The sequence below is a fragment of the Styela clava genome, chromosome 10 (assembly GCF_964204865.1).
Source record: "Styela clava chromosome 10, kaStyClav1.hap1.2, whole genome shotgun sequence".
NCBI lineage: Eukaryota > Metazoa > Chordata > Ascidiacea > Stolidobranchia > Styelidae > Styela > Styela clava.
This window is the reverse complement of record NC_135259.1, coordinates 10,102,872-10,129,701: the sequence shown is the minus strand read 5'-3', so window position 1 is coordinate 10,129,701 and position 26,830 is coordinate 10,102,872. Positions and strand designations below refer to the sequence as shown.

General features: G+C 37.6%; 3 protein-coding genes and 1 long non-coding RNA gene across 4 annotated transcripts; 2 read left to right on the top strand and 2 right to left on the bottom strand.

Annotated features, from left to right (window-relative positions):
• Window positions 1–2,134: 2,134 nt before the first annotated feature.
• On the top strand, window positions 2,135–3,706 carry LOC144428297 (uncharacterized). Its single transcript, XR_013478255.1, has 2 exons — window positions 2,135–2,449; window positions 3,183–3,706. It is a non-coding gene; the product is annotated as an uncharacterized LOC144428297 (long non-coding RNA).
• A 10,078-nt stretch (window positions 3,707–13,784) lies between these two features.
• Window positions 13,785–15,711, top strand: LOC120337514 (cytochrome b-c1 complex subunit 7-like). The gene is made up of 3 exons (XM_039405316.2): window positions 13,785–14,033; window positions 14,318–14,458; window positions 15,391–15,711. Exons 1-3 carry the CDS (start codon window positions 13,848–13,850, stop codon window positions 15,622–15,624), a joined length of 561 nt encoding a protein of 186 aa, XP_039261250.1. The 5' UTR covers window positions 13,785–13,847; the 3' UTR covers window positions 15,625–15,711.
• A 5,634-nt stretch (window positions 15,712–21,345) lies between these two features.
• On the bottom strand, window positions 21,346–26,365 carry LOC120337577 (acyl-CoA-binding domain-containing protein 6-like). Its single transcript, XM_039405405.2, has 2 exons — window positions 26,346–26,365; window positions 21,346–22,668 (listed from the first exon to the last, which is right to left on the bottom strand). The coding sequence occupies exon 2, from the start codon at window positions 22,606–22,608 to the stop codon at window positions 21,886–21,888; it is 723 nt and encodes a 240-aa protein (XP_039261339.2). The 5' UTR covers window positions 22,609–22,668; window positions 26,346–26,365; the 3' UTR covers window positions 21,346–21,885.
• LOC120337576 (phosphoribosyl pyrophosphate synthase-associated protein 2-like) lies at window positions 22,669–24,996 on the bottom strand. The gene has a single exon (XM_039405404.2). It carries the CDS (start codon window positions 24,923–24,925, stop codon window positions 23,708–23,710), a length of 1,218 nt encoding a protein of 405 aa, XP_039261338.1. The 5' UTR covers window positions 24,926–24,996; the 3' UTR covers window positions 22,669–23,707.
• Window positions 26,366–26,830: the final 465 nt, after the last annotated feature.

Here is a 26,830-nt window from a genome sequence, read left to right as displayed (position 1 = left end):
AATAAATGAAGCACAACCGGTGTTAGCAAAACGCTGTAATTTGCCAATTATATCGTTTTGGTAACACCGGTTGTGCTTCATTTATTATCAACATGAGTTTACCTGGTGGCAATCATGCACTATGTACCGAAAACATCTGTTTATTTAATATTCAGGCTTTACTGTATATGTATGCATATATTGTTTTATTAGTTTGACCAATGACATTAATGTTTAATGTCATTGGTTTGACCGTGGTAATATATATTTACGGTTTGACAAATGAAATAAACTCTTTCTCTCTTGAAGAAATGTTCGCGGGCGTAAATGCCAACGGATACAAATATACTCAGTCCAAATTTCCGCGGTTGCTGTTGACTGTGGGTGCGATTTTCCCAAGGTGTCAATATTTATGCTTTTATTGTTTATCTAGAATAGGATTTTGAAATCAGGAACTCGAAACTCAACTCAAAATCAATTTCCACTTCTTCAAGTTTTGCCACTGGTCAAGTTCAAGTTTTTCCACTGCTCATCTTTCAGTGTTAATCTTAATTAGCGTATATGGTGGGAGTTGAATTCGATGACCGTCATAGATGTTACATTGATGTTATGTATTGTCTCTGGTATGGTCGTATCGCTCCCTCGTGTCCATAAAAGTTAAGTTGACTTTTGTGGCGTACCAAAATCGATACCACCACTCAGGTTCTTTCTGCCAGCTTATCGGACACTGAAGTTGTAATAGATGTCGATAACAAAATAATCTTCTTGCGGTTCCAATTACAGCTGAGTAACTAAGTTAACTAACTTAAACAGCCAATAAATATGGGCATACAGAATAAAACAGAGTTATAGACGTGGTTGTTTCATTACTCCCCCCTTTTCAGATGGGAAATTACAAAGGAATTTTCCATCTTCAAAATTGAAAATCCATAAAAATGTGAAGAAACTGTACACTCAAATGAAATGTCTATCTAAAACGAAACAATCAATTGTTAAGGCCTTCGCCTAGTACGTTCGTTATTATCAGAGTTCGCATCAACTGTAACCTCTCCTGGTACAGTGTCTGGCCTTGAAGAAAAAGGTAACTCTTCAAATATATCATGAGCAACCTGCTCTTCATTTTCCATAATAGGTTTCCATCAGGTAAAATGTCAAATCCAGTTAAATCAATATCATTGTCTTCTTCATCTTCGTGAAGATAAGGTCTCAGTTTGTCAACATGTACAATTCGAGAACGTGTTCCCGAATTCTTCTGAATCCTATACAAGTGATTAGGTAAACAGTCCAGATTTCGATAAGGTCCAATCCAAGGAATACTCAGCTTGCGATGCTTAGGTGGATAATAGTACCACACCAATTCATCTCTCTGGAAAGTAATGGGTTTAACACCCAGATTAAAATTTCTCTTTTGTCTGGTTGCAGCAGCATTTAGATGTTGCCTAGCATGAAGAAAAGCTTTTTCAGTTGCACATGAGAACCATTCGACGAACTCAGTGTAACAAGGATGAGTAGATGACTCTGGTTTGCCAAACATAACATCAACAGGCATCTCGGTTTCTCGTCCAAGCATTAACTTGTTCGGTGAATATCCTGTACTATAATGTACAGTGGGGCGATATGCCATGCAAAGATATGGGAGATGATCGTCCCAATCATTTCGATTCTCATTTACAAAAGCTTTTAACATTTGTTGTATAGTCCTGTTGAAACGTTCAACTTGTCCATCTGAACGGGGATGATATGGAGTTGTTCGAGTATTTTGAATCCGTACAATTGGCACATTTCTGAAAACAATTTCGATTCAAAGTCTCTTGATATGAGTGGAGAAGTCTTGGTACCCTAAATATCGAAAAGAATTGGGTAACCAATGCATCAGCAGTGGTGTCCGCTCGCTGATTTGGTAAAGCAAAACATTCTACCCACTTAGAGAAATAGTCCGACAGAACCAAAATGTGTTCGTTGCCATTTTCAGTCACTGGCAATGGTCCAAGAAAATCAATGGCAATCTTTTCCATAGGAGCTCCAGATATAAGTTGTTTGAGATCTTCTTGCCTTTTTCCGTAAAGCATCTTTGTTGAAGCACAAGACTTTGCAAAATTTGCACCATTTCAGAATGTCCTTTTTGAAACCGGGCTAATAAAATTTGCGCCTTATAGAGGACTTGCACGGGTCACGTGACCTTGTTACTGGACGGCAATAAAACAAAAACGTCCATTTGGCTCCTGTCAGTTGCAAGTCGGATTATACGTTTCCGTTTTGTTTGGCCGTTGAAAATGGTTATTTCGTATTGTTCCGCTGGCTGTACGTATAGTATAGACAACGAAATGGATCTTCAGCTATATTCCACTGTTTTCAAAAGATCCGGAACGTCGCGCAATGTGGGTATCATCTATTGGCAGGACTGCTTGGTGTCAAGTCCAGAAGCCATCTTACTTGTGTTTCACTGTTTGCGGACAGCACTTCGTTGATGGTGAGTCATGATGTGCCGTTATCAATTTTTTTAAATATTCTTAAGCTCCCTCATTTCAATGGAAAGCAGATAACAAACTACTGTTATTGGGAGGCGTAGGCCTGCTTGCAGACTTGACTCGTGTAAGGGCCTACTTGCAGACTTGACTCGTGTAAGGTATTAATCAATAATTGCCATAAGGTATTGTTTCCCTAGATAGCTGGTAATCTATTAGTAAGTGTGAAAATTTGATTAGATAACTAAAGTTTAACGCCAGTGCAAATGCAAAAAATAACCAGAATTCAATTGAATTCTCTATCTGAGAATACGCTCGCCACCACATCTCTGATCCCCCTGGGAGTTTCACAGGTTCCAATCCCATGCGGGGATAGTTATGTGCGAGGGGATTGCAGCTCTCCTCTCACTAAGGGTGGTTCACACGACCGCTGGTCGATTACGACATCCCCCAACATCAAGTCCATGCTTCTAAAACAAATAACTGGCTAACTAATCCCGACATAGAATGGTAATCGTACGATGTTGCACCTTGCAATCTGTCCCCAACCACAGATAAATTCTATCCTAAAATCTAACCACATTGGTAGGCATAGTTGCGTTTTAAATTGAAAGAAATCTTCATTAATGGTCAGAAGGTGTTGTCTGATTGTTTTGTTAGTTAGCAGGTAATTTATTACTGATCTGATACACAAACTTGGCACTGTCAAATGATGATTAGTGTTTAATTTATTTTCAGGGAAAAGGGAAGATAACCCATTATCAGCTGCTTACATGTCCCATCGATATTTGAATTTTCGCCATCCCCAGAGAAGAAGAGAATAGTTAAAAAAAGGAGGATTTTGAAGGAAGTCAAAGGCAGGACCATTTCAACAAATTCTGTTAACTTGTATGCGTTGCAATATTAATTCGCAGTTGTTAGCATAAACATTCAATGTGTCTTTCGACTAGACCTACCACACTTTAAAAAAAGCCGCCTACACCCCTTTTCACTAGAACCATAATACTGTAAAATATTTGATAGAAATTACCCCCGAGGCATCATCTTTCATTTGAAAGGGCTGTGGAGGCAGATACATTTTTTACTCTAAATTATGGAATGTTACTTCCAGGTTATCTTATCCTTGCTTATAGATATCTTGAGGTTAGTGACTCCAACTGACCCATGCATGCCACACTGAAAATTCTCTTGTGTACCCATAAAATAGGGCTGTTGGAGCCTTCAGACCTTGAAAACAGTCGAATCTGAGCACGATGGATTCATGTAAAACACGTAATATGCATTTAGAGGCAAAAATATCCCATCCTGAGCAGCACCGATCCACAACCTCCTGCCTATCGAATCAAAACATTAGACAAATTGGTGTACTGTGCACATTCACAAATTTTTGCGAATCAAGTGTGCCTTTTGACTAAAGAAAATTTAGCATTGAAATGGTCAATCTCAATATCAACCTAGTATCTGCAGATAAAACCAATTGTTTTTTAAAAATACATTTTTGATGTGCTTTATTTTTCAAATATAATTTATAAAATTATAATTACTGTAAAGTGTGTGATACATTTGGTACCATGAATACTATTTGCAAATTAGCTTGGATTACACCCCTCTCAAATAAAAGTTTAGACTCTTAAGTCGTATCTAATAATATTCTTTAAACAAAAGGTTGCGGCTAGCCGGCTACCCATCAGAATTTCCTTTCAGGTCACAAAGTCGCAATATTACGCCTCGCTCAAGTTTCATTGGCAACTGTATCTGGTTGTAGTATTGGTGTCCAACGTTAGACTGAAACCTTCACGACCAGACCCACCGAAACAATTTTTTTTCTTGATAGGGTCGTCTTGAAGTTGATTTCGTTAAAGCACAATGGACACCTTATCTCCACCAATCCACAGTAATGACAAGTTACTTTGTCATTACGATAAGCATCAATAAATGGATACTGAGGATGTATTATCAAGTCACGCAAGCTGAGGTCTTGTGCCACTGTGGTCTTGTTGCAACTTATACTTTGCCATCCATCTATTCCATGGTCGCACCCATATCTGTAAGATAATGGATACAGATAAGAGTTTTCATAAAATCTAACGATCAAGGAGTGTGAAATTTATGTCCATATCCCACCACAGCCACTAGTCGTAAATGAATTTGATTCCGGGTAGCATATCTTTTTTACCAATGACAATAAAAAGACATTTTGCATCAGTTGTACAAGCACCATTAGGATAGGATTTATCTGGGGGGGAGCCAGTCATTTGTTTTCAAGCATGGACTTGGATGGTGGGGAATGGTCGTAACCGATCAGCGGTCATGTGAACCACCCTCGGTGGGAGTGGAGCTGCAATCCTCTAGCACATAACTATCCCCGCATGGGATTGAAACCAGTGAAACTACCAGGGTGATCAGAGATGCGGTGGCGAGCGTATTCCTAGATGGCGAATTCAATTGAATTCTGGTTATTTTTTGCATGACCCCTGGTGTTAAACGTTAGTTATCTATTCAACCTTTCACACTTAGTAAAAGATTACCTGCTAATTAGGGAAACAATACCTTACAGCAATTGATTATTAATTCCTTACTGTCTTACACAAGTCAAGTCTGCAACTGCAAGTAGGCTCACGCCTAGGCCTACTGATAACAGTAGTTTGTCATCTGCTTTCCATTGAAATGAGGGAGCTTGTGAATATTTAAAGAAATTGATAACGGCACACTATCACTCACCATCAACGAAGTGCTGTCCACAAACAGTGAAACACAAGTAAGATGGCTTCTGGACTTGACACCAAGCAGTTCTGCCAATAGGCAATAGATGATATCCACATTGCGCGACGTTCAGGATCTTTTGAAATCAGTGGAATATTACTGAAGATCCATTTTGTTGTCTATACTATACGTACAGCCAACAGAACAACGAAATAACCCTTTTCAACAGCCAAACAAAACGCAAACGTATAATCCGACTTGCAACTGACAGGAGCCAAATGGACGTTTTTGTTTTATTGCCGTCCAGCAACAATGTCACGTGACCCGTGCAAGTCCTCTATACTCTTGAAAGTTTGATTAGCACCAAGATGACCAACAGTGCGCAAGGAATAGAGCTTATGGAACAAATCCTGCCTCAAATTTGATGGAACAATCAATTGGATATGCGATTCCTCCGATTTACAACCAGGTATCCAACAACGATAGAGAAGTCCATTATCTACAAAAATAAATCCCATTGCGACATTAAACGTTTGGTCACTGTTGATTCAGGCATGTAATCTTGAATGTCAGGTTTCTGAGTTGTTTCCATTTCAAAACAGCAGAAATATCCGAATCTTCACTTTGCCAAGATTTAATTTGCTCATCTGTGTATGCATCCAGCCAATTACAATCGGAACTGTCTGATGATGATTGACCGGGCTGTTTTGAGATTGCACCCACAATAACCTTATTCACAGTTACATCTCCATTGGTACCACAATCAGAACAATCTTCTCGTTTGCATTTGCGAACTTGGCGTGACAATCCGTCAGCATTACCATGTTTCACGCCAGGTCTGTGTTCAATCTTAAAGTCATAAGCGCCAAGTGTTAATATCCATCTTGCCAACATTCCTTGAGGTTCACGAAAATTGATCAACCATTTCAGAGCAGCATGATCTGTGCAAATTCTGAACGGTCTCCCGAGAAGAAAATGACTGAAGTGACGAACAGCCCACACCACAGCTAATAGTTCTAGGTGTGTAGCACAGTATCTACGTTGAGACTTGGACATAGTCTTGCTAGCATAAGAAAGTACACGTTCATTGTCGTCCTGCACTTGAGATAGCACTGCACAAATTCCAAAACCACTGGCATCAGTATCCAATACAACTTCGCCGATTGTCCTCGGAAAGCTAAGAATTGGGGCCGATGTCAGACAATGTTTCAGAGTTTCGAAAGCCTTTTGACATTTAGTACTCCATACAAAGGGAATATTCTTCCTGGTCAATCGAATAAGAGGTCCAGCAATTGTTGAATAATCTTGAACAAACTTCCGGTAATAGTTCGCTGTACCAAGAAAACTACGAATATCGCTAACAGAAATAGGCGTTTTCTATTCTTTGATAGCCGCAACATTTCCGGGGTCGCAACAGACACCTTCAGATGAAATAAGATAACCAAGATAAGAGATTCGACGGAAAAGTTTACATTTCGAGGGCTTCAAGCGTAAACCGGCACGGCGAAGTCTTATAAAAACTTCCCGGTGATTTGAGAGTGCCATTGAGAAATCACTACCATGAGCCAAAACATCATCAAGAAAATTGAAACACCCGTTCCACAGGAGATCACCAAGGATATTGTCCATCATCCGTTCGAATGTCGCGGGAGCATTCGTTAAACCAAATGGCATCACTACAAAGTGAAAATGTCCACGACCAGGGATGCTGAATGCTGTCTTTTCACGGTCTGCAGGGTCAACCTCCACTTGCCAATACCCGCTTGCGAGGTCAAGAATTGAGAACCATTGTGCACCGTTAAGGACTCAATGATATCCTCAATACGCGGCAAGGGATATGCATCCTTGTAAGGTGACGTCTTTGAGCAATCTAAAATCCACGCAAAATCTGGTAAAACCATCCTTTTTAGGAACTAAGACAATGGGAGAAGAATATGGGGAATCACTTGGTTCTATGACTCCCTGAACCAGCATATTATCAACCGCTTCTTCGGCCATCTTCCTACGCGCTCATCCTATTTGACGAGGAGCCTGCCGAATCGGCTGTGGTGTTGTTGTGATGATCCTATGCTTCGCTGCTGAAGTACGACCGAGTTCACCATCTGGCCCTACAAATACATCATGGAATTCACAAATCAAATTGACCAACCCGTTCACGTTGACTCGGGGTTAGATCCTCAACGGAATTGACCATGTCATGTAGATGCTCTGGTATTTCAGAAGCTCTTACCCCTTTGGATTCATCAACTTGAATCTGTGCTACAAGTTGAGGGTGTGCAATACCAAGCAAAGATCCAGCCCTGATCTTAAGTTGTCTGCCTTTCTGGTTGACTGCAAGAATTGGAACAGTGGATTTTCCAGGGTCCACCACAGAAGAGATCAGCTGAACGCCATCGGCCAGGGAAGAAGAATTCAGCGGTTCAACAAGAGCTGCAACATCAGACACAATGCATTTTGGCCATGGGTGACTAAGTTGTGCAGGGATAACAACCTTAGAATATGGCGGTATCGTAATATCTTCTCGAACAGTTACACGACAACATGGTACAGACTTTTCAGTAAACAAATTGATTTCATGACCCTCTATAATTATGTGTCCAGATGATAAGTAAAGAACGCAATCATGTTCTCGGAGATAGTCCATGCCCAAAATACCATTAGACATACCTAAGTTGGCAACAATCACAGTGCGTTGTGATGCAAAAGAATCAATAGACAAATCAACCTCCAATGTACCCAGCGGTGACAAATTATGTCCACCCACTGCAACAAGAGATTCCTCGGGCGGTGCCAATTGTGGTTCCTTCCCACCTATAGCCTCAAAGATGGAAATGTCGATCAGAGTAGTCATAGCACCACTATCTACAAGAAAATTGAACTGTTGATTGTTTACAAGTACCTTCGCATGCCAACTATTGTCATATTGCAAGGAACAAATATTCAGGTCTATATTCTGGTTCGTTGGTATGTCATCAAGTAATAATTTAGCGGACACTGAGGACCTCAAGTCCGCTGAGTGCCGTTTAAATTTTCGGTCGAAGAAGAAGCAGCTGTTGCAGGATCAGCGGGATTCTGAAAATGTGGACAATCCCGTTTGAGATGACCAGTCTGCTTGCTATTAAAACATGCCTTGCAATCCCTGCCCCAGTGACCATGTTTACCACAACGAGGACACGGCTTGCGTGGTACACCATCAAAATTGTGATTGTTGGTGCGCGGTTTAACATATCCTATAATCTCATCCAGTTTCTGTACAAGTAATTTGATACTGTCTTCGAGAGAAAAGTCGTTTTGCTGATTAACTACATTACCAGTATTACTCTGTTTCACTGCTGCAATGCGCGGTTTAGTCATGTTCTTTCCCTCAGAGTGGTTATTATCAACAGAGTAATACAGTGTCGCAAGAGATAAAGCCTTTTCAAAAGTATCAGGCTGTTGCATGGTAACATGCTTGATCATGCTTTCATCGGATAGACCGGCAAGAAATTGCGATTTCAAAATATCATCTTGACCAGTAATATCCAGATTTGGGTAGGCAAGAATAACAAGCTCTTTCAACTTATTTCCCTAATCCCGTGGCGCTTCATTTGGCCTAATTTTACGACAGTGAAATGTAGTACGGTAGGAGCTCTCATTTCCAGCAGGTTTGAAGAAATGATTGAAATGAACCACAATATCACGATAGCTAGTACGTTTCATATCGGGTAAATCTTTCAATACATTGAGAGCCTGCCCTGTCATGCAAGTAGCCAATTCCAATCCCGCAGTGTCATCATCCCACTGATTATAACTGGTAACCGATTCAAAATGGCATAAATAACTAGGCCACGACATGACTGTTGGCCCATCGAAATACATTGGCTTTTTGGCATTTTTCGCCATCATCGTAGCATTAGCTGTGTTATTGAGAACACTACGGCTAACATTGGCATTTAGGACACTACTAACGCTCACTGGAGGAGCTGATTGTGTAGCCACCGTAACCATTTTCGGCCTAGTACTAAGTTGCCTTCTGACATTTGTGCCCTCATTACCATTATCATTCAAAAAAAGGAATTGTAGGTGCAAGGTTACTCACATGGCCATTCTCCAAAAATTTCACTTCTAATGTCTGTGAGAACGCGTTCCGCTTCCCTTCTGGTTGTCCATCTTCTGATCCAAAATCAGAAGTTTCATCATGCTTGAGAACAGGTGCTGCTTTTGGAACAACTGTTGCTGGTGTTGAAGTGATCAGGCTGACACCTGGGTCATGTGACATGGGCTGGGTTTCCTCATGATCAGCAACTTTTCTTGGTTCTATCTGGCCAGAAATATCTTGCAGAATGTTGTACATCTGCTCAAAAAACGAGCCCATATTGGCATTTTAGAGTTCAACTGATCCTTCTTGACTTCCAATCTGTTGTACAAAACCGTCCATCTGTTGCATACGACTGTCTATCAGTTGCAAGCGGCTGTCCATTTCCTCTTGCATTTCCTGATGTTTCGCCTTCAATATCTGTATTTGCAGATGCAAAAGTTCATTCTCCTCTGCTTCCTTTGGTGTCGGTACAATCTTTCTTCTCTTAACCATTTTTGCAAAATATCAGGCAACCGCAATTATAAAAAACTTCGGCAACCTCAAATGTCCAATATTTTTAAATATTATTCGTCACAAACTAGCCTACCTAATCGGCTTAGTCTTATAGTCCCTGTGTCAAATAATATATCCGGGCGTGTGTTCGCCAAAAATTCGTATATGTGGCGTACCAAAATTGATACCACCACTCAGGTTCTTTCTGCCAGCTTATCGGACACTGAAGTTGTAATAGATGTCGATCACAAAATAATCTTCTTGTGGTTCCAATTACAGCAGAGTAACTAAGTTAACTAACTTAAACAGCGAATAAATATGAGCATACAGAATAAAACAGAGTTATAGACGTGGTCGTCTCACTTTCAAGGTCTTGTGTTCAAAAATCCGCAAAAGTGTTGTGCAATCCCGACGTTTGATTTAGCGACGCTCAAATTATAACGTAAATCGGAATTGGGTTGGTATTTAAGTTTGGTAACACCGTTTGCGGCCCACAATGAATTTCCCCATATGAAAGTGGCCCACGACACTAAAAAGGTTAAACATCAGTTTTCATTCATTCATTAATCAGTTTTCTTTTATTTGTTTTTATCAATTAATTCCAACAAGTTATTACTTGTTAATATATTTATTATTACGGTGACTGTCATTTTATTTTGGTTGACGAAAAAATAAATCTCTTTCTCCTCTATGCCTCCACGGCACGGAGTCGAAATAAACTTACAGGTATGCTTATTTCGTTGAGGTATGTATGTATGTTTATTCGTCTCGTAAAAGCAATATAAAAGAGTAAGTAATAATAAATACTGAAGACGGGATGTATGCACAAGACCATATTGGCCTAAAACACAAATGTGCGGCATACACCCCTTTTGATATATATAAAATATAATAGGGTAAATCAAATATGTACAATATGGTCCTTTATACAGGCAGTTGTGCAAGGAGGGTGGGTGAGTGTGGTAACAGGGATAAGGGTGGAGTGTACAAAACTGTTTGTACAAAGGAGTTTGTTAGACAAAACAACATCTATAAATAGAGACACAACACAACATGAAACACACTGCATATGAATATAGTAATAAAACAAAATTAGGAATTTGGATGAATGTACAACACCACTGAGTGACGATACCACATACTATAAAACGCGGGAATGGTCAAGTTTAAAGGATGTGTACATATATGGTAGTGGTCATAAGTGGTCTATGGCTGTTCTGGCCAAAATGTTACCCTACAGGTTTTGGTGAAATATGATAAAGTTATGTATCAAATTACTCACTATTGTAAGGTTTTTTTGAAATTCTGGATTCAGCCAAAAACGATGAAGTTTCAAAAAAAAATAAAAAAAAAATTAATAAAAAGCATTTCCACAAAACCTATTATGGTTGCATTTCAGCCAGAAGATTGGAAAGGTACAGTGGGATAAGGAATGATAAGTTATAAAGAGAAGCCATTTTACCATGTCATGAATTTTCCAATGTAAATTAAAATAGTAAAATTATATGGTATCCTGGGATGAGCAGAAGAAAAAGTGTGATTTGGTGATAGGTAGCAACAATGGAAATAAATTGAACAGCATGCTACTCAAACAAAAACCATTGTCCCTACTCCCTACTATTTGTGCATTAAAGTTCTATTGTATTGTTCTATCTATAACCTAAATTGCTGTGCTTTTGTCTTTGTCTAATTACGCATGATAATGAAATTAGAATGGTGTGCTAGTTATTAATTCAGTCCATTGTTCTATATTGAATCCGGGTGAAAGGTCAAAGGTCTGATGTTTGGGCATTTCAGTTGTAGGTCATTGGCAGACTTCCGAGCATTGCCATTAGTGTGTTAGTCGCTGTTGGTGCGAGAGAGGAAGAGAATTTAATATTTCGTCAACCAGAAAACACGACTGGGAGGTAACGATACGACCATTTACAGATTTACGGGCATCTGAGTCAGTTGGTGACCGTGCATTTGAACCCGTGTGTTTATCCGCGGGTTCAATCTATATGCCAGTCTGGATTTCATGGCCTTTTTGAACGAGAAATCGGGCGTGCAATCAGAAATTCCCGCGTGCAAATAAGAATTCCTGGCGTGCAATTATAGCTCACGACGTGCAAAACAACTGCGCTCGCGTGCAACTGACTTTGACATCAGATACCTCTCAATACATCCGCGTAAAATTACCGGTATCGGAAAAAAATACGTTGAATCAGAGAAAAAAATGGACGTTTGACCTTTGACCCCAAACATTATTTCTACAGTTTGTCGATAATTTTGAGAGTGTTTGTGCGACTTTGGATACAGGTACTGTTCAGTACATTCGTGTAAAATTATTGTATGAAAAATACGCTGAAACAGAGCCGTACTTGGCCATTGGTGCGGAGGCGATCTTTTCGTCCATATCTATTCTCACGGGATTCCTATCATTCAACACGATATGGACCTTTCCCCGAGCATCGACTTCCTTGTTTACTTCGTGACATTGGCCAATCAGCAAGATGCAAAAAAGGACGTAACAGTGAGAGGAATTTTTCGCGGGTCAAAGGTCGGGGAAAGGTCCATGGTCGTTTTTGCTTCGCAATATTTCGATCAGACCAAATCTTGCAAGCTGGTATTTGTCGACAATTGTGGAGTGATAATATTTTGGCATCTTTATATTACTGGATTATTGATTTTAAAACCATTTAAACCGATTAACATTGGTGAGCAATTGCAAATTTTCGGCGTGCAAAATTGATTTCGCTCGCGTGCATTTTTGCGGAGCGCTAGCGCCCTCGGGCGTGCACCTGCCATGGAATCCAGTCTGGTCTATATGAGGGTAACTGACGCGGCTCCATTACATTTGAACCCACGTATATTTAAACCCATGACAATTGCACCTGCATACATACTATTGCACCTATGGAAAGTTTTTTGTTTTAAGGATATTTGAACCCATACTAACCCTAACCCATGGGTTTATCACCCACCCAATACAATATATGACTAAATACATAAATTGACACAGGTTCTTTTTTTATTTAACTCTCAGTTTATAGAAAACTATTCACACTATTTACAAAACGTAATCTGATTAGAACGAGGATAAATTTTGGATTCGTCTGATCAGGGTTGGGAATTTGTTCTAAAAATGACACATTCATAACAGTAACATAATTTAGTTTCCTTTTAAATTAGTTTAATGGTAGAAAAAGAGGGAATGCCTTCCCGAAATAGATACTTACAGACTTAATTCTGAATGAGCCTCTAAACTGATAAATGAGAATCAATTAGTACATCATTTTAACGCTATATATAAAAAAAAAAATAGTACAGAAACAGACATATGCGAATTGAAGCAGATATGATTTATTTAAGAACTTTTGACAAAGATGAGACAATTACAATAATCCAGAAACCATTTCTATTCTTGCAATAGTCTACCCCAAGCGTAAACTTTGGTGGTAGTAGTATCAAAGATTGCCGAATCTATCAATTTATTGCATATCGATAAATATTAATCACACTCACAGCTTATTAAATGGTCCATAACAACCGCTTAACGGTAATTAAAAATGTAATTATATTATATCAAGGAGCATCATATGAATTTAAAGAGCCATCTAGTCGAGCAGTTTTGGACTACTACTAAGACATGGCACCAAACCTAATGTTGTGCATAGGTGGGATATACGAAAATGATTAGAAATGTTTGCAGAATGATTAATGATAAGACATGAAATATATATTAAACAGTGGTCTAACAGTCTACCCCAAGCGTAAACTTTAGTGGTAGGAGTATCAAAAATTGCCAAATCTATCACTTTATTACATATCAATTGGTTCTTTTCTTACAGCAACGGTCAGCCACTACTGCTGGAAAGCCTGGCTGGAAACGATTTTTCTCCCAGGATTAATAAGTTATGACAATCCCATCCCGTATTTGTATCTTGCGAGAGATACGGTAGGGAATTGTATAAGTAGGGCTATGTATAAGTTTTTAAAATATTGCTTGCAATTTCACTTGATATACTAATTTATGGCAGCAAGATTTCATAATATTGTGTTTCATTATATTCTCTATATATCACAGTTATAGGGTTGCTTGTTTGAAGTTAGTGATTTAGTTTGAGTTTTGCTTTCGCAAATTATAAAAGATGGCAGCGACTCGGGCAGTGGTTGGGACTGCTAAAAGGGCACATCCTTTTGTGGTTGGTGGCCTCAGCACAGATTGGGTCACTGGTAAACCTCATCAATTCTCATACATAAAGGATGGTCGAGAATTTGGAGATGTTCAAAAGAAAACAAGAGTATTTCTTTATCGAGAAGAAGAATATTGCAAAGTATGATTTAGTTTTTCATTGCATTTACTGTATACAGTATATTTCTGTTCAAGTAAATCAACTACAAATGATACTGGAATATTTTTAACATTAATTAGTAATTAACGTTAAACCTAGATATGTTTTTATATCTTGCTTTCAACAAAATCTTGAGAGAAATTTTCCTAGCCTGAGGACCTGAAGTCCAAAACAGACAAATTAAAAATGACCCTACAGCCCCAAGAGTCACTTTACTGGCCTTATGGAATGACGACCCATGCGCCTATTTCACTGTTTTATTTCAGGTTGGTCTTCTTTACCATGACTTGTTGGCCGATGATGAATACAAAATTGCGAGACTAGCAAAAGAGCGTATGACTCAGGAGCAGAAAGATGCATTATACTTCAGAATCAACAGAGCATTGTTACTTTCTGCGGCTAAAAAAGTAAGTTGGAAAAATCTTATATATGCTATACATGTTTTGATAAATCACTGTATTTTCATAAGACCATAAAGTATTGATAGTTTTTTACAGTTATCTGAAGGAAAAAAGCCCGATTCAATCTAATTCTCAGTCTTGAAATATGCAAAACCATATTTTTATATTTGAAAATATTCTAACTTCTTCCTAAAATTAGAAATTCACTATATCAGATTCAATTCATGTTGGACATCCCTAGCTGTAGTTTGTTGTTTTTAATAATTTGCACATCAGGGGCCATCGTGTCTTTGGCTATGGATGGATGTGTTGGGTAACCCTGCTAACCTATTACCACTCGATGCGGTTTATTTTATTTTTTTAAAGATTTGATGCAGGAAAAACGTTTTTCTCCATAACTATTGGCCAATTGTTTTCGAAATTTCAGTATTTAAAGACTGAAGTAGGTGCTTGAAAGCTATTACTTTTTTTCTATAAAACGTGAAACATTTCACCCAAAATTCAACTGCTTTATTTAAATTCATGAGACAGTCTCAAATAAGTTTTGATAAGCGTGATCGCCTTTGCCATGGTTTCCTTTTACTATTAAGTCTCTACTCAGCAACATTTCAGTGTAAGTTTCATGGTTCCATTACATTTGAACCCATGACAGTTGCACCTGCATACTATTGCACCTATGGAAATTTTTTTTTTCACGAATATTTGAACCCATGGATTTTAGCACCCTCATATAGATTGAACCCGCGGATATACGGGTGCAAACGTATGGTCACCGCTACTGGGGTTAGTTATTTGACTTACATTTTTACATGTCCATAATATATTTGAACATTGTTGTTATACGATCGCAATACTGAGTTTATTCTATATACAGTATACAGCAATAGTTTTATATCTGCCTATTATTCTTTCTCTTTCATGAAATTAAAATATTTCAGAACCTGCCCAAGGATGAATGGACACCTATAGACGCCGAGCATTTGTACATGCAGGAAATTATCAAGAGAGTCGAGCATGAAGAATTCGAGAAAAAATTAACGAAGGCTGCATTGAATGATTACGACGACAATTGGGAGCGTCTTCTGCTGATACCTTTCCGCCTTCGACACTACTTTAAGATCAAAGAAACTAGACAAAACTATGCAGAAAGGTTTAGTGCATCTGTGGTTTAAAAGCGATATTCCTCCATAAAGTTTTGTTTAAGAGTTCAGATAGTGTAATTCTTTGTTTGGAATTGTAATAATATTTGTTCCCCATGATCTGTCGTTTTCTGTATTCATTATCACAGACAGTGCAAGGGATGTGGGAAAGAGAGCGATCAATCAGAGTCCTAAATTGCTAATTCAATGTCTTCGCATTTAATTGGACAAATAGAGTTAGCTTGTTTAATCGCCTAGTCCAGTGGCTTTAAAAAGAGTTTGGAAACCACTGGCCTAGTCAAAAAGTTGTACCCGGAAATTTTATTAATTAGGGCATAGAGAATTCCCTTGGGTTTGTTGGATAATATAGTCTGAATGTCTGGTTTGTAGGGGTCAAAGTTTTACACTAATAAGCATTAAAATAAGTCCCAACAGACAAAGAAGTCTTGTATTTTTGGGACCTGGAGTCTGTGATATAAAATCTCTTTGTATGCAGAAGTGAGGCCACCTTCTGTTAAGATAAACAGAGGTTAACTACCCAGCAGTGTTAACTCTAAGCAAATTATGAGTGCGAAAGTGCTTCGCAGTCGGAAAAAAAAGTGCGAAAGTGCTTTTGCCGATTTTAACAAGTTAGGTGCCCTAGCTTCTCATATAACCCATTTAAAACCGCATAGATACTGGAAAAAGCTCTCTTCCGGTTAATATTATGAATTAAAGAGAAGCCTTTCCGTTAACCGAGTTCCCTTTAAGCGAATTCGTGTTTAATTAAAACAAGCGAAATCATCGGCAACGAAATGACATCTGCTAACACCTGCCGCGGACAAAACTTTCATGCAATGTATCACGGTGTCAGTTGCTTACTCGCGTAAACAGCAAAGACTTTCACATTTGTTACTCCTTCCATCTAACAGACACGAGGCAGGCTGGAAACCATGTTAGTTACAGGGTGGATCGTTTGAACAAATCCCCTGCAAAATAATCCCCCCCCCCCCCAAATATAAATAGCAATCAACTAATTAGGGTTAGGTGCGCTGGAAATTCAACTTTTCGATTTATCCCTAAACCTAATCTGATAATTATTAATTTGTGATTTTGAACCACTTTGAAAGTCGCCACCCGCTGTTTTAAAAGATAGGTTAACCTACGTTCCCTCCGAAATATTAGGCAGGATACTCCCCTGTTTTAGGAGATAGGTTGACCTACTTTCCTTTCAAACTTTTTTCTCCGAAATATTAAACAAGATCACTTAGAAAATCCTCCCTGTTTCGTGAGCTAGCGTGACCTAATTTCTCATTTACATTTATATTATACTATTTCAGAGCTTACCCAAAGACAAGTAATTTTTGAATGTCGACATGCCTTGGTTTGCGTGCGAGTTAGTTTAAATCGGGCAGAAAACATCATATATTGGCAAAATGTTTAGTAATGTCATGTACTTCAGCATTCATAAATAGCACTCTTTGTAATGCTGCTGACCTAGTATCAAATATTCGCATCACAACGCCACTTGCGAGGTTTCCATATATTTCAATTACACTAATAGGAACGATGACACCAAAGAGTTTTCTTTTGCGAAGGTACACTAAATATAACGAGGGTGATTCTTGAGAAAAACATGAATATAAAAAATAAACGAATGATATGATAGTGGATCCCAAATAATTTTGAGAGTGTCTCGAAAAAACCAATCTATTTGATAAATAATTTTTATTCGACCACATGAACGCTGATATCCTGAAAATTAATGTTGAAAGAGAATTACGCATTCTCAGATATCGGACATCCAGTCGCGATATTCAATCGTTCATATGCACAAATCTCACATTAATAGTAATTGCTACCCAAGTTTGTAAAGTTTAGAAACCAACAAACAGAAAATAACTTATCCTAAAACACAATTAAAATTCAGTCGGCAATAAATTCGTCGCCAAGACGATGCCATACAAAACAAAAAAGATTTGGTCGCGAGAGTTACGTGAGATGACCGTTGTTTTTTAAGCAGAATGTAAAAAAATTTATAATTAATAAACGGGAGTTACGACGCCCTTTACACATGGTCATGGTGTGTATTAAACTTCCCTGGTAAGTACTTTGGTAAGTACTATTATTATTGTACTTATACACCTGTTGGAGTATTTCGGACAATTTCGAATTCAAAATAAATGAAAACCCGACATACAATAAAGGCGCAAAAGTAAAATGAACATTTATTGAAAAAGTTATTATTTAAGAAAAACAACATGATCGTACAATTCCGCCAAAACCTCGATGTTCGCAAGTGAGATGATAAATAAATACTTCCCTGTATTCGATCAATTAACTTTAGCGTATCGTTGTTCTGCCAACAAACAGCCGGGTGCGAAATATTTCCGTCCTGTGATATGCTCACAAATATTCTCGATATTAATATCATACCCTCGCGCATGTACTTTCTATTAGCTCTTTAGTGATCCCTTCCATCCTTGGCCAAGTCATGTTTCGAATATGTGAACATTTTATTCGACCATACATGGCCGGCGGGATGTTAAAATTGTAAACAAGAGAGAGGTAAAATCAATCGCGAATTCCGTTATAACGGCTCGTTTACGAATTGTTGCGCCTGTTATCGTCGAAAATGATTACATTTGTTGTATTTTGAGGCATTTAAGCCGTAATAATTAGGGCATGACATCATCAAAATCGTCAAGTGAGATCTTGAAATTGCAAATTCCGTAAATAAAATTGTGAATTACTCGGTAACGAATTCAGCTTTAATGACCGTCGGGGTATTGTTTTGTTGAAAATTATTATTAATGTGAGAGCGCCAAAAACATACAGTCCATACCGATGCGACTGCAATTTATATGGTCGCAATTGGTGTGGCGGGGTTATTAATAGTGTAAAATAAATTAAACGAATATCAATGATAACCAAGCCTGTCAGCGTGTTTATTTTCTGTGGACAGGAATCGTAAAATACCATCTTGAGACAAATTCACTTCTACTATAAAATCTTAATTTTCAGTTATTATCGTTATACAAATACCGTGTGGCAACGTTTTAATTTAACGACCAAAAAACCGCCCCACACTCGTCCAAACGTGTGTCGAGCTTGAACGACAGGAACAGATTCATCGACGACCTTAATTAGGGAAAATATGTATTTTATTGAGAATGCAAAATAAATGTAACAAAACGCATTTTTTTGTGATATACCTTTGTATTTTCGGAAACGGGTTGCCGTGAATGGTAAAATTTGATCTAAATCAATCGCAAAAATGTTTTATTTTAAATGTAACAAAACACATTTTGCGATATAACCTTGTATTTTCGAAAACGGGTGTCCTGAAAAGTAAAATATGATCTAAATTAATCGCAAAAATGTTTTATTTTAAATGTAACAAAACACATTTTCGCGATATAACCTTATATTTTCGGAAACGGGTGTCCTGAAAAGTAAAATATGATCTAAATTAATCGCAAAAATGTTTTATTTTAAATGTAACACAACACATTTTTCGAGATACAACTGTATTTTCGGATACCGGGTGTCATGAAGAGTAAAATATGATCTGAATTAACCGTAAATAATGTTTCATTCCAAATGTATCATAACGCATTTTTTGCGATATAACTTTGTATTTTCGAAAACGGGCGTCACGAAAATTATTAAATCTAATGTTTTATCTATCGTCTAACTAATGTCTGGAACACATCATTTTCGGGGAGAACTCTAGCCCGCGAAACGTCATTTAATTTAAAATAGAGAATGTTTCACGCATTTCAAAACGGAAAATTACCAGTAAGTGGACAGGGATTCAACCCTCTGGATTTAGTATTCTATATCCCCGTGTCAGAACAATCTGAAGAATGGAACAAAGAACCCGTCAAACCGCCGCGGAAAAAGGGAGTATTTTTTTGCATTAATAATTAGGGCGTGACAATATCAAAATCGTCAAGAAACTGGTGAATTTGCAAATTCCATAAATAAAATTGTGAATTGCTCGGTAACATTTTAGCTATAATTATCGCCGGGGTATTGTTTTGTTGAAAACACGTTGAAACTTGAGGGAATTAGTTACAATTAGCGCCTGACCGCTATTAGGCACTGGAGCACTCGAAAAAAAAAGCACTCGAGCCCAATCTTTTTAGCATTAAGTCGCATACGTAAAATATCCTGTAAAAGAAGTGCTGTTCATTAACGTCATCTCGTCTTATGACCACCCAGAAATGCCTTTATTGCCGAATTATTCAATCACTATTTTAAATCAACATTCAGGATTGGCACAATTTCAGATTTGCGAAGTTTATCACCATAGAAATACATGAGAAAGTTAATTATCGTCTTAATAAATATCTGCATCACGGTATGGACAATAATATTACCATTCGCATAAAATTGGGACGGTAAATTTACAAATCTTGATAGGTAATATTAAAGCCAACGCAAATGTTAATTTGAGTCCTCAATGTCTTCAACAGCTGTTGCCGATGTGAACGAACAGGTAAACCCGAAATATAAAACTTCGATGTCCGCCGACCCACAAGAATTCATATTTGTAAAAAAGAGAGGGCGGGAATAGAGATTACCCAAAACCTGGATATCGCCGCCAAAACGATCGGTGACAAGAACAATTAGCGATTACAACGGAATTAACCAGTAAAAAGGCTTTGTTGCCGATTTTTTAATGTTCCACCACGTTTATTCGGTACTCCTTAAAAATATTCGATTCAAAAAAATATTGAATTTTGCCCACCCGTCCTCGCATATCAATGAGAAATAGTTGTGTAAATATCGCAAAATTCCGGAAAATGCCATCTCCTTTCAACATTGTGATTACAATAAAATGGCACTTAATGGTATTTTGTGAATTTGGTGATTTTGCAAATCTGTGACATGCTGCTAAAAGTTTCGTCTGATTTGAAAATCGTGCAGTTTGGTCACAATTCATCCAAACTGACTATAACAGGTTACTAACACTTTATAGTCATTTTGAATTCATCGATATCATTGATAGTCACATGACCACTCTTGTCTGACACCCCGGAGCGTTTTTTGCGGGAGAAGCGGAATCGGTGTGCTTGTATAATAATCATATTATAAACAAGAATTTTGCCGTTAATGCAAAAGCTTTATCTCCTATGTCTGCATCTCATAGGTTAGAATTCCGGTAAATATCGTTATGATATGCAGAATTGAGTTACAAAAGTACTAGTATGTTACTTATTTGTCAACTTAATACTCGAAAATATTTGTTAACTTTGAATTTTTATTCCATTCAAAATCGGAAAAAAGTGCTATTTCTCTTCAAAATCGGAACTGCAAAAAGTTGCGAAAGTGCTTCGCAATTTTCGCAAAAAAGTGCGCTAATAGTGAACACTGCTACCCAGTGTATATAATTGTCAATGTACAAAATATAAACTTAAAAATTGCAATAGCCACAGTAGGTATATATTTGAGTTAATTTTCAGCTGCTGACTGCTATATTGGGGTCCTGGAAAACAAGCCATTGTATGCGTCTACAAGCAGGGCATGTTAGCAATTTGGATATTGAAATTGACTGTTATATTCAAGGATGCACATTATAGAGTTCTGATGAGGCAGGCCGTTTATCGAATTTCTGCTCCAAAGAAGGCTCTACGTACTACACATTTCTTTTAGTTTGGCATTGTCTGCCAAGGGTGTGGGTGATAGGCAAGAGGTCTTAAACTCTTCAAACACAGTCCACAACACTGTTTTTTCTAAACGAAACTATGCAAATTGAATTACACTGAATCTGGTCTGTATTTTTATTGAGCATTAATAATATTTACTCAGATTCACAGTAATTCAATGGATGTTATTGTATTGAAAAACCTTTCAATTTAAGAAACGAGAATATCGGTCAGAGACTAAGACTTATGGATCGAAAGTTAGGGGATCCCCCAAAACAGCGCTCTCACTCCATAGTGACATCTTGTGTCCCATCACTAATTAATTAATAACTCGCGACATATTATACGACATAATTCATCCAAAATCAATAGGCTTCTGTTACGACATATGATGAATGCACATGTAAAATCTGGAGCAGATTCAATCTCGCTTTCGTGAGATATTGCGTGCATCTAACAAACAGACAGACAAATACCTATCAACATACTTACCGATTAAAATCGATAAGTAATAATCCATTGCAACTACATTTTGTCTGTTCTTATACCAGTCTTTAATTACGATCACTTTTGCATATGCAATTGCTATATTTTCACAAACCCAGGCACAACATCAATAATTTAGGTTCAAGTCATTGCGTGTTGCATAACCTAGCATTAATCATGTTACAGCTTTACTTTTTAATAATAATTCACGTATTTGGTCGGTTTCTGCACATTCAATAGGGGTGTCACCATCTTTATCTTTTGCATTTGGATCAGCACCATGACTCAACAGAATTTCAACAATTTTTATATAACCACATGATGATGCATAATGTAATGGTGTGGAATGATCAATGTCTTTTGCATTTACATCACAATTATTTTTCAGAAGGAATTCTACAACAGGTAAATGGCCTCGGTCACACGTCCAATGCAATAACGTCCTTTCATCCATGTCCCGTACAGATAAGTCTTCATCCATAGTAGCTAATTTTCCGACATCTCCTTGCTTGCATATATCAAAAAGAATGCTTTCATTAGGATTGACTTCATCACAATCAATGATTGGTCGACTAACGGCTGGTCCCATTATGGATGTGCTAGAGTTAGTTGGCTTATGTACATCCCAACCTGGATCACAAGCTTTCATTTTATTCACGTATTCTTCTTTTGCTTGTGAAGCACTCATATTACCAAGTTCTTTCCACGCATTCCACTTTTTTCTTCCTTGAAAATCAAATATCCCCGGTTTATCTGTGTTACAAGGACCGATTGTTGCTTGTTTAAAACGGGAATATAAGTACAATAGATGGACATCTTCTAATTCTCCAACTAATGTTGGCAAATGAGAAGCAGCTTTTTCAAACGTTCCTGAATAATCTTGCGAATCATCATCCATGATGAAACTATTCTAGTTTTAAGCAGTGGATTCCATGTTTTAAATTATACAAATGATGCACTGAAATAAAATATTACACACAATTTTAGCACTCAGAAGCCAGATAATTCATTGTAAAGTGAAACTATTGGCAGTAAAAGAAATGTTTCCGAGTTATGATCAAAAATTAGCTATGTACAAATAGGCACAAAGTAGGTTTCCATCTCATGCAAATTCATTTGTACTGGTCAAAGCAGAATTAAGATATTCACAAAGATGATCAGTTGCGTACTCTTCGTAACAACAAAAATTACAAATGCTACATGATTATTTTTCGATACTTTACATATTTAACATAACCTGACGACAGTGTTCAATTACAGATAACAAAACTAATTGAAAAGGAAATTAAATGACTGACAAGTAAGGGAGTAAGATGTACTTATGGGGTATTCTATGTAGAATGTCATGGTACTAAATTACACAAGCATTGCTGCCATAGTTAATTATTATTGGGAAGATTCCACTATTTTAAAAAGGTAGGGGCAGTGCTAGATAGCATATTGTAATAACCATAATAACCACGGTTAATTTTATGTGCTTATATCACCAAAGTAGAACTAAAAAGCTTATGTCACATCTTGGGAGTTTTGAGAGAATCAGAATTTGTAATTTTCAAATTTGTAAAGCCAAACCTAAAAATGGAAATAAACACTACCAAAAACAGATACATCTTTGCAACTCAGACCATGATATGATATGGCCCCTGGTCTATGACAGAAGATTAAAAAAAGGCCATTTTTGAAAATATGACATACTACATATTAGTGAGGTGATATAAATTGTTTTAAAAAATGGTGCCAGTTCTAGATTATTACACAAAAAGTCAGTGCATTATTCTTACATGATAGCATTCGATAATATTATGCAAAAATTTGTACAAGTAACTGAAATGATGAGTCATTGGTACCAAAGGGACGTTTTATACAGTGCTGTCTCCTGTGGTCATTACCAAAAGTTAGGAAGCTATCCACCCATGCTACGAAGCATTGAAACTTGTGCCATTCAATGTATATAAGATAATGGAGTGGCTCATGTGATTGGTCAGTGTTGAAGTAAATCATTCATCCAAGGCGATATTTCGGAAAAGATGACTCATGCTCTCACCATGATGAATTCGTCGAATTGCTTCAGAAAGAATAAACGAAATATCAACAGTTTTGATTTTGTGGCATTGCAACTTTTGCAGTTCGTGTGGAACTGTGTTAGTGACGACAACTTCATCAATGCTGGATCCTTCCAATATTCTTGGTGAATCAGAAGAGAGTATTCCATGGGATGCCATCACATATACCTTATATGCACCACGGTCTTTGAGCACGTTGGCAGCTGCCACGAAAGGATCAACATCGTCGATAATGTCATCTACAATGATGGCAATTTTTCCACCAACGTCGCCGACGACATTTATCGGAGGTTTCTCTTTGGCTGTTAACATAGGTATTTCAAGACCTTCAAAATGGCCGATTGAAATATTTCGTCTTCGGCTGTAAGAGGATGATGATGGTGCAGTATCTTCTTCCTCTTGTAATCCATGAGCTAAAGGTGTTTCTGTATTTTTCCAATCGAGCGAAGCGGAGTCTTGTTTTTGAGATGGTGGTGGAGAGTTGCGTCCATCTGCTTGATCCGAGTCAGCTTCTTGCGGTTCACCATGAATAACCGCAATTCCCAATCTTAATCTTTCAGCAAAAGATTGCGCTTTGCGAGCAGAGGCAGGAGTTTTAGCCACTATGACAGCGTTCCTATAATCAGGAATATTTTCTTGAATATATTGGATTAGAAATGGAGACGCTCTCAAATTGTCAACAGGAACATCAAAAAATCCTTGAATTTCTCGTTGATGCAAATCCATTGTAATTAAGTGATCCAAACCAGTTTTGCATAACAGTGTAGCAACAAGCTTGGAAACGACAGATCCTCTCTTTCGCATTTTACATTGCTTCGAGTATGGTAAGTACGGAACGACACCGATAATTCTATGCGCACAAGATGTCTTGCATGCATATGCCATGATCAGCAACTCCATAATTGCATCGTTCACATCTCGACTGCCAGTTTGCAACAGAAAAATATCTTTTCCTCTCACAGATTCTCCAATTTCAACTCTTGACTCTTTGTTAGACTTTTGATAAACCGAACACGTTCCTATTCTTATACCAAGCCGGTTTGCAACGGATCTTGCAAGATCTGGATGGGAATTCCCAGTAAAAAGAAGCATTTCCCTGGCACAGTAGGAATTCATGCTTATATCTTTTTCGCCTTCGCTATCAGTAATCATACAGATGTCAAATTAAACTGCCGAATGCATTAGTGTAATCCAGCCACGACCTACTGTTTACCAAATATATTCTAAAAACATAATTTTATCATTTACCCGCGCACTTGCCTCAATATTAGATCATATAGGTATTGAAGTAGGCTTCCGATTGACTGAGTTTGGCATGTATTTACTGAAGTTGGATTTTATAAACTGCTTGGATTTGGAAGATGAAATGAAGTTTAGACTGTATCGGGAGTTGCAATTTCATACTTTTCAATGACCATATTTTTATTGAGAAACTCAAAAGGCATCAAGTTTAATAAATGTTCTTAACAGTGTATTACAGGAGGCTTGCGTACGCCAATGTTTTTCTTATCAAATTTAATTTTGAGAGCCTTAAACTGCAGTCAAAATTTTTTCTTAAACTCAAGTCCGGGGTCAAATTTTTTTCATCAGGGATTTGGAAGTCAATTGTTGTCGACTTTAAAGCCACGAGTAAAACAGAAAAACAATGCCAGGATGAAAACATTTAACCGGGCTCATCCACCAAGCAACAACTGCTGTGTTGTGGTGCTTAAATTATCATTTTTCATTGCTGAACATAATATTGATCGTTAATCCTACAGGATTACGAACAATTTTTTGTCCCGTAACAATAAGATAGTCTATATCGACAAGGTGGCGGTTTTAATGTTTAAGATTAGAAGACGAAGCGATAGCAATTAGGGTTAAGGTTAGAGTGAAGAAACCTGTCTGTACAAGGGACAATACCATACTGCCATATGTATGGCAGTATGGTGTGACAAGAAACGTCAAGTGTACGAACTGGTTGTGTACTGGCTTAGATGATTGAATCCCTTGTTAAATGATAGAGTCCTCTGTAAACTTTGTATAAATATCAGTAACGTTATACATGCAAATATCTGAATACGAAAAACCATAACCATAAATGATTGAAGCTATGAGCTGTGTTCTAGTATTAGTACTGGTAATACGGCACATAGCCTATGGCCGCTTGTATTTAATAGTGTGTTTTTATGGTTCCACAGAGTGAATTGTTCCATACTGCCATAATTGAATAATAAAAATACATTTAATTAAATACTGAAATTGGGACCTTACAGCATTACATTTACAAACAAGTAAACAAACATTTGCAGATAATCCATAGAGTCCTGTTAATTATTTCAAGATGATTTCATCATACAAATATTCGATACGGTATTTATTTTGAGTTTAATAGACTACTGTGATAATTAAAAATGATGTAATATTTTGCTCCAAAAAATTCTAGGCTATATCTTGCTGTAGGCTACCGGTATACAATAATATTATAATAGTATTATGCTTCAAAATAGTATATTAATTCACTACCGGTATTGTGGCTACTACGAGCACTGGCGATTTCAAACAACGGTACCGGTACTCATCTACTTACCGCATATGGAACAAATGCAGACATTGAGCAATGCCTTTATCAGTTTATCCCTGACTCCCATCATAGGCTTCGACTCCCATGTGCTCTCATGCTGGTCATTGGATAGTCAGAGGATGGAGTCCCAGCGCCACTTTTCTGGTAGTGTTAGGTTCGCTGGTTCGAAAGATGAAAATTAAATTTTATTTTGTAGTATTAAATGTATGAATTCTTAAGCACGGAAAACATAAACGCAAAAAAAATCACATGTGATTTCATTCTTTCATAAATCAACGACTAACATAAAGGTGTGAAATGGTAAGGACCTTTAAAGGGATCAAAGGTTGCAGCAGCTTTTCTGGTCTCAAGCCATTTTGTGATCTTGCAAGTTGCAACATGCCGGGGTTGTGCAGCGTTTAAAGCTCTTTGAACTACCGCAATACTGCCGCAGTATAAAACCACTTAAGGTATGTTATATTTCAAGGAAAAGGGGGTTGAAACACAGACTT

Excerpts from the sequence above, each read along its gene's own strand:
- LOC120337514 (XM_039405316.2), top strand. The coding sequence starts at position 13,848 with ATGGCAGCGACTCGGGCAGTGGTTGGGACTGCTAAAAGGGCACATCCT. Across the intron at positions 14,034-14,317 it reads GAGAAGAAGAATATTGCAAA|GTTGGTCTTCTTTACCATGA; the intron begins GTATGATTTAGT and ends GTTTTATTTCAG. Across the intron at positions 14,459-15,390 it reads TACTTTCTGCGGCTAAAAAA|AACCTGCCCAAGGATGAATG; the intron begins GTAAGTTGGAAA and ends AAAATATTTCAG.
- LOC120337577 (XM_039405405.2), bottom strand. The coding sequence starts at position 22,608 with ATGGATGATGATTCGCAAGATTATTCAGGAACGTTTGAAAAAGCTGCT.
- LOC120337576 (XM_039405404.2), bottom strand. The coding sequence starts at position 24,925 with ATGATTACTGATAGCGAAGGCGAAAAAGATATAAGCATGAATTCCTAC.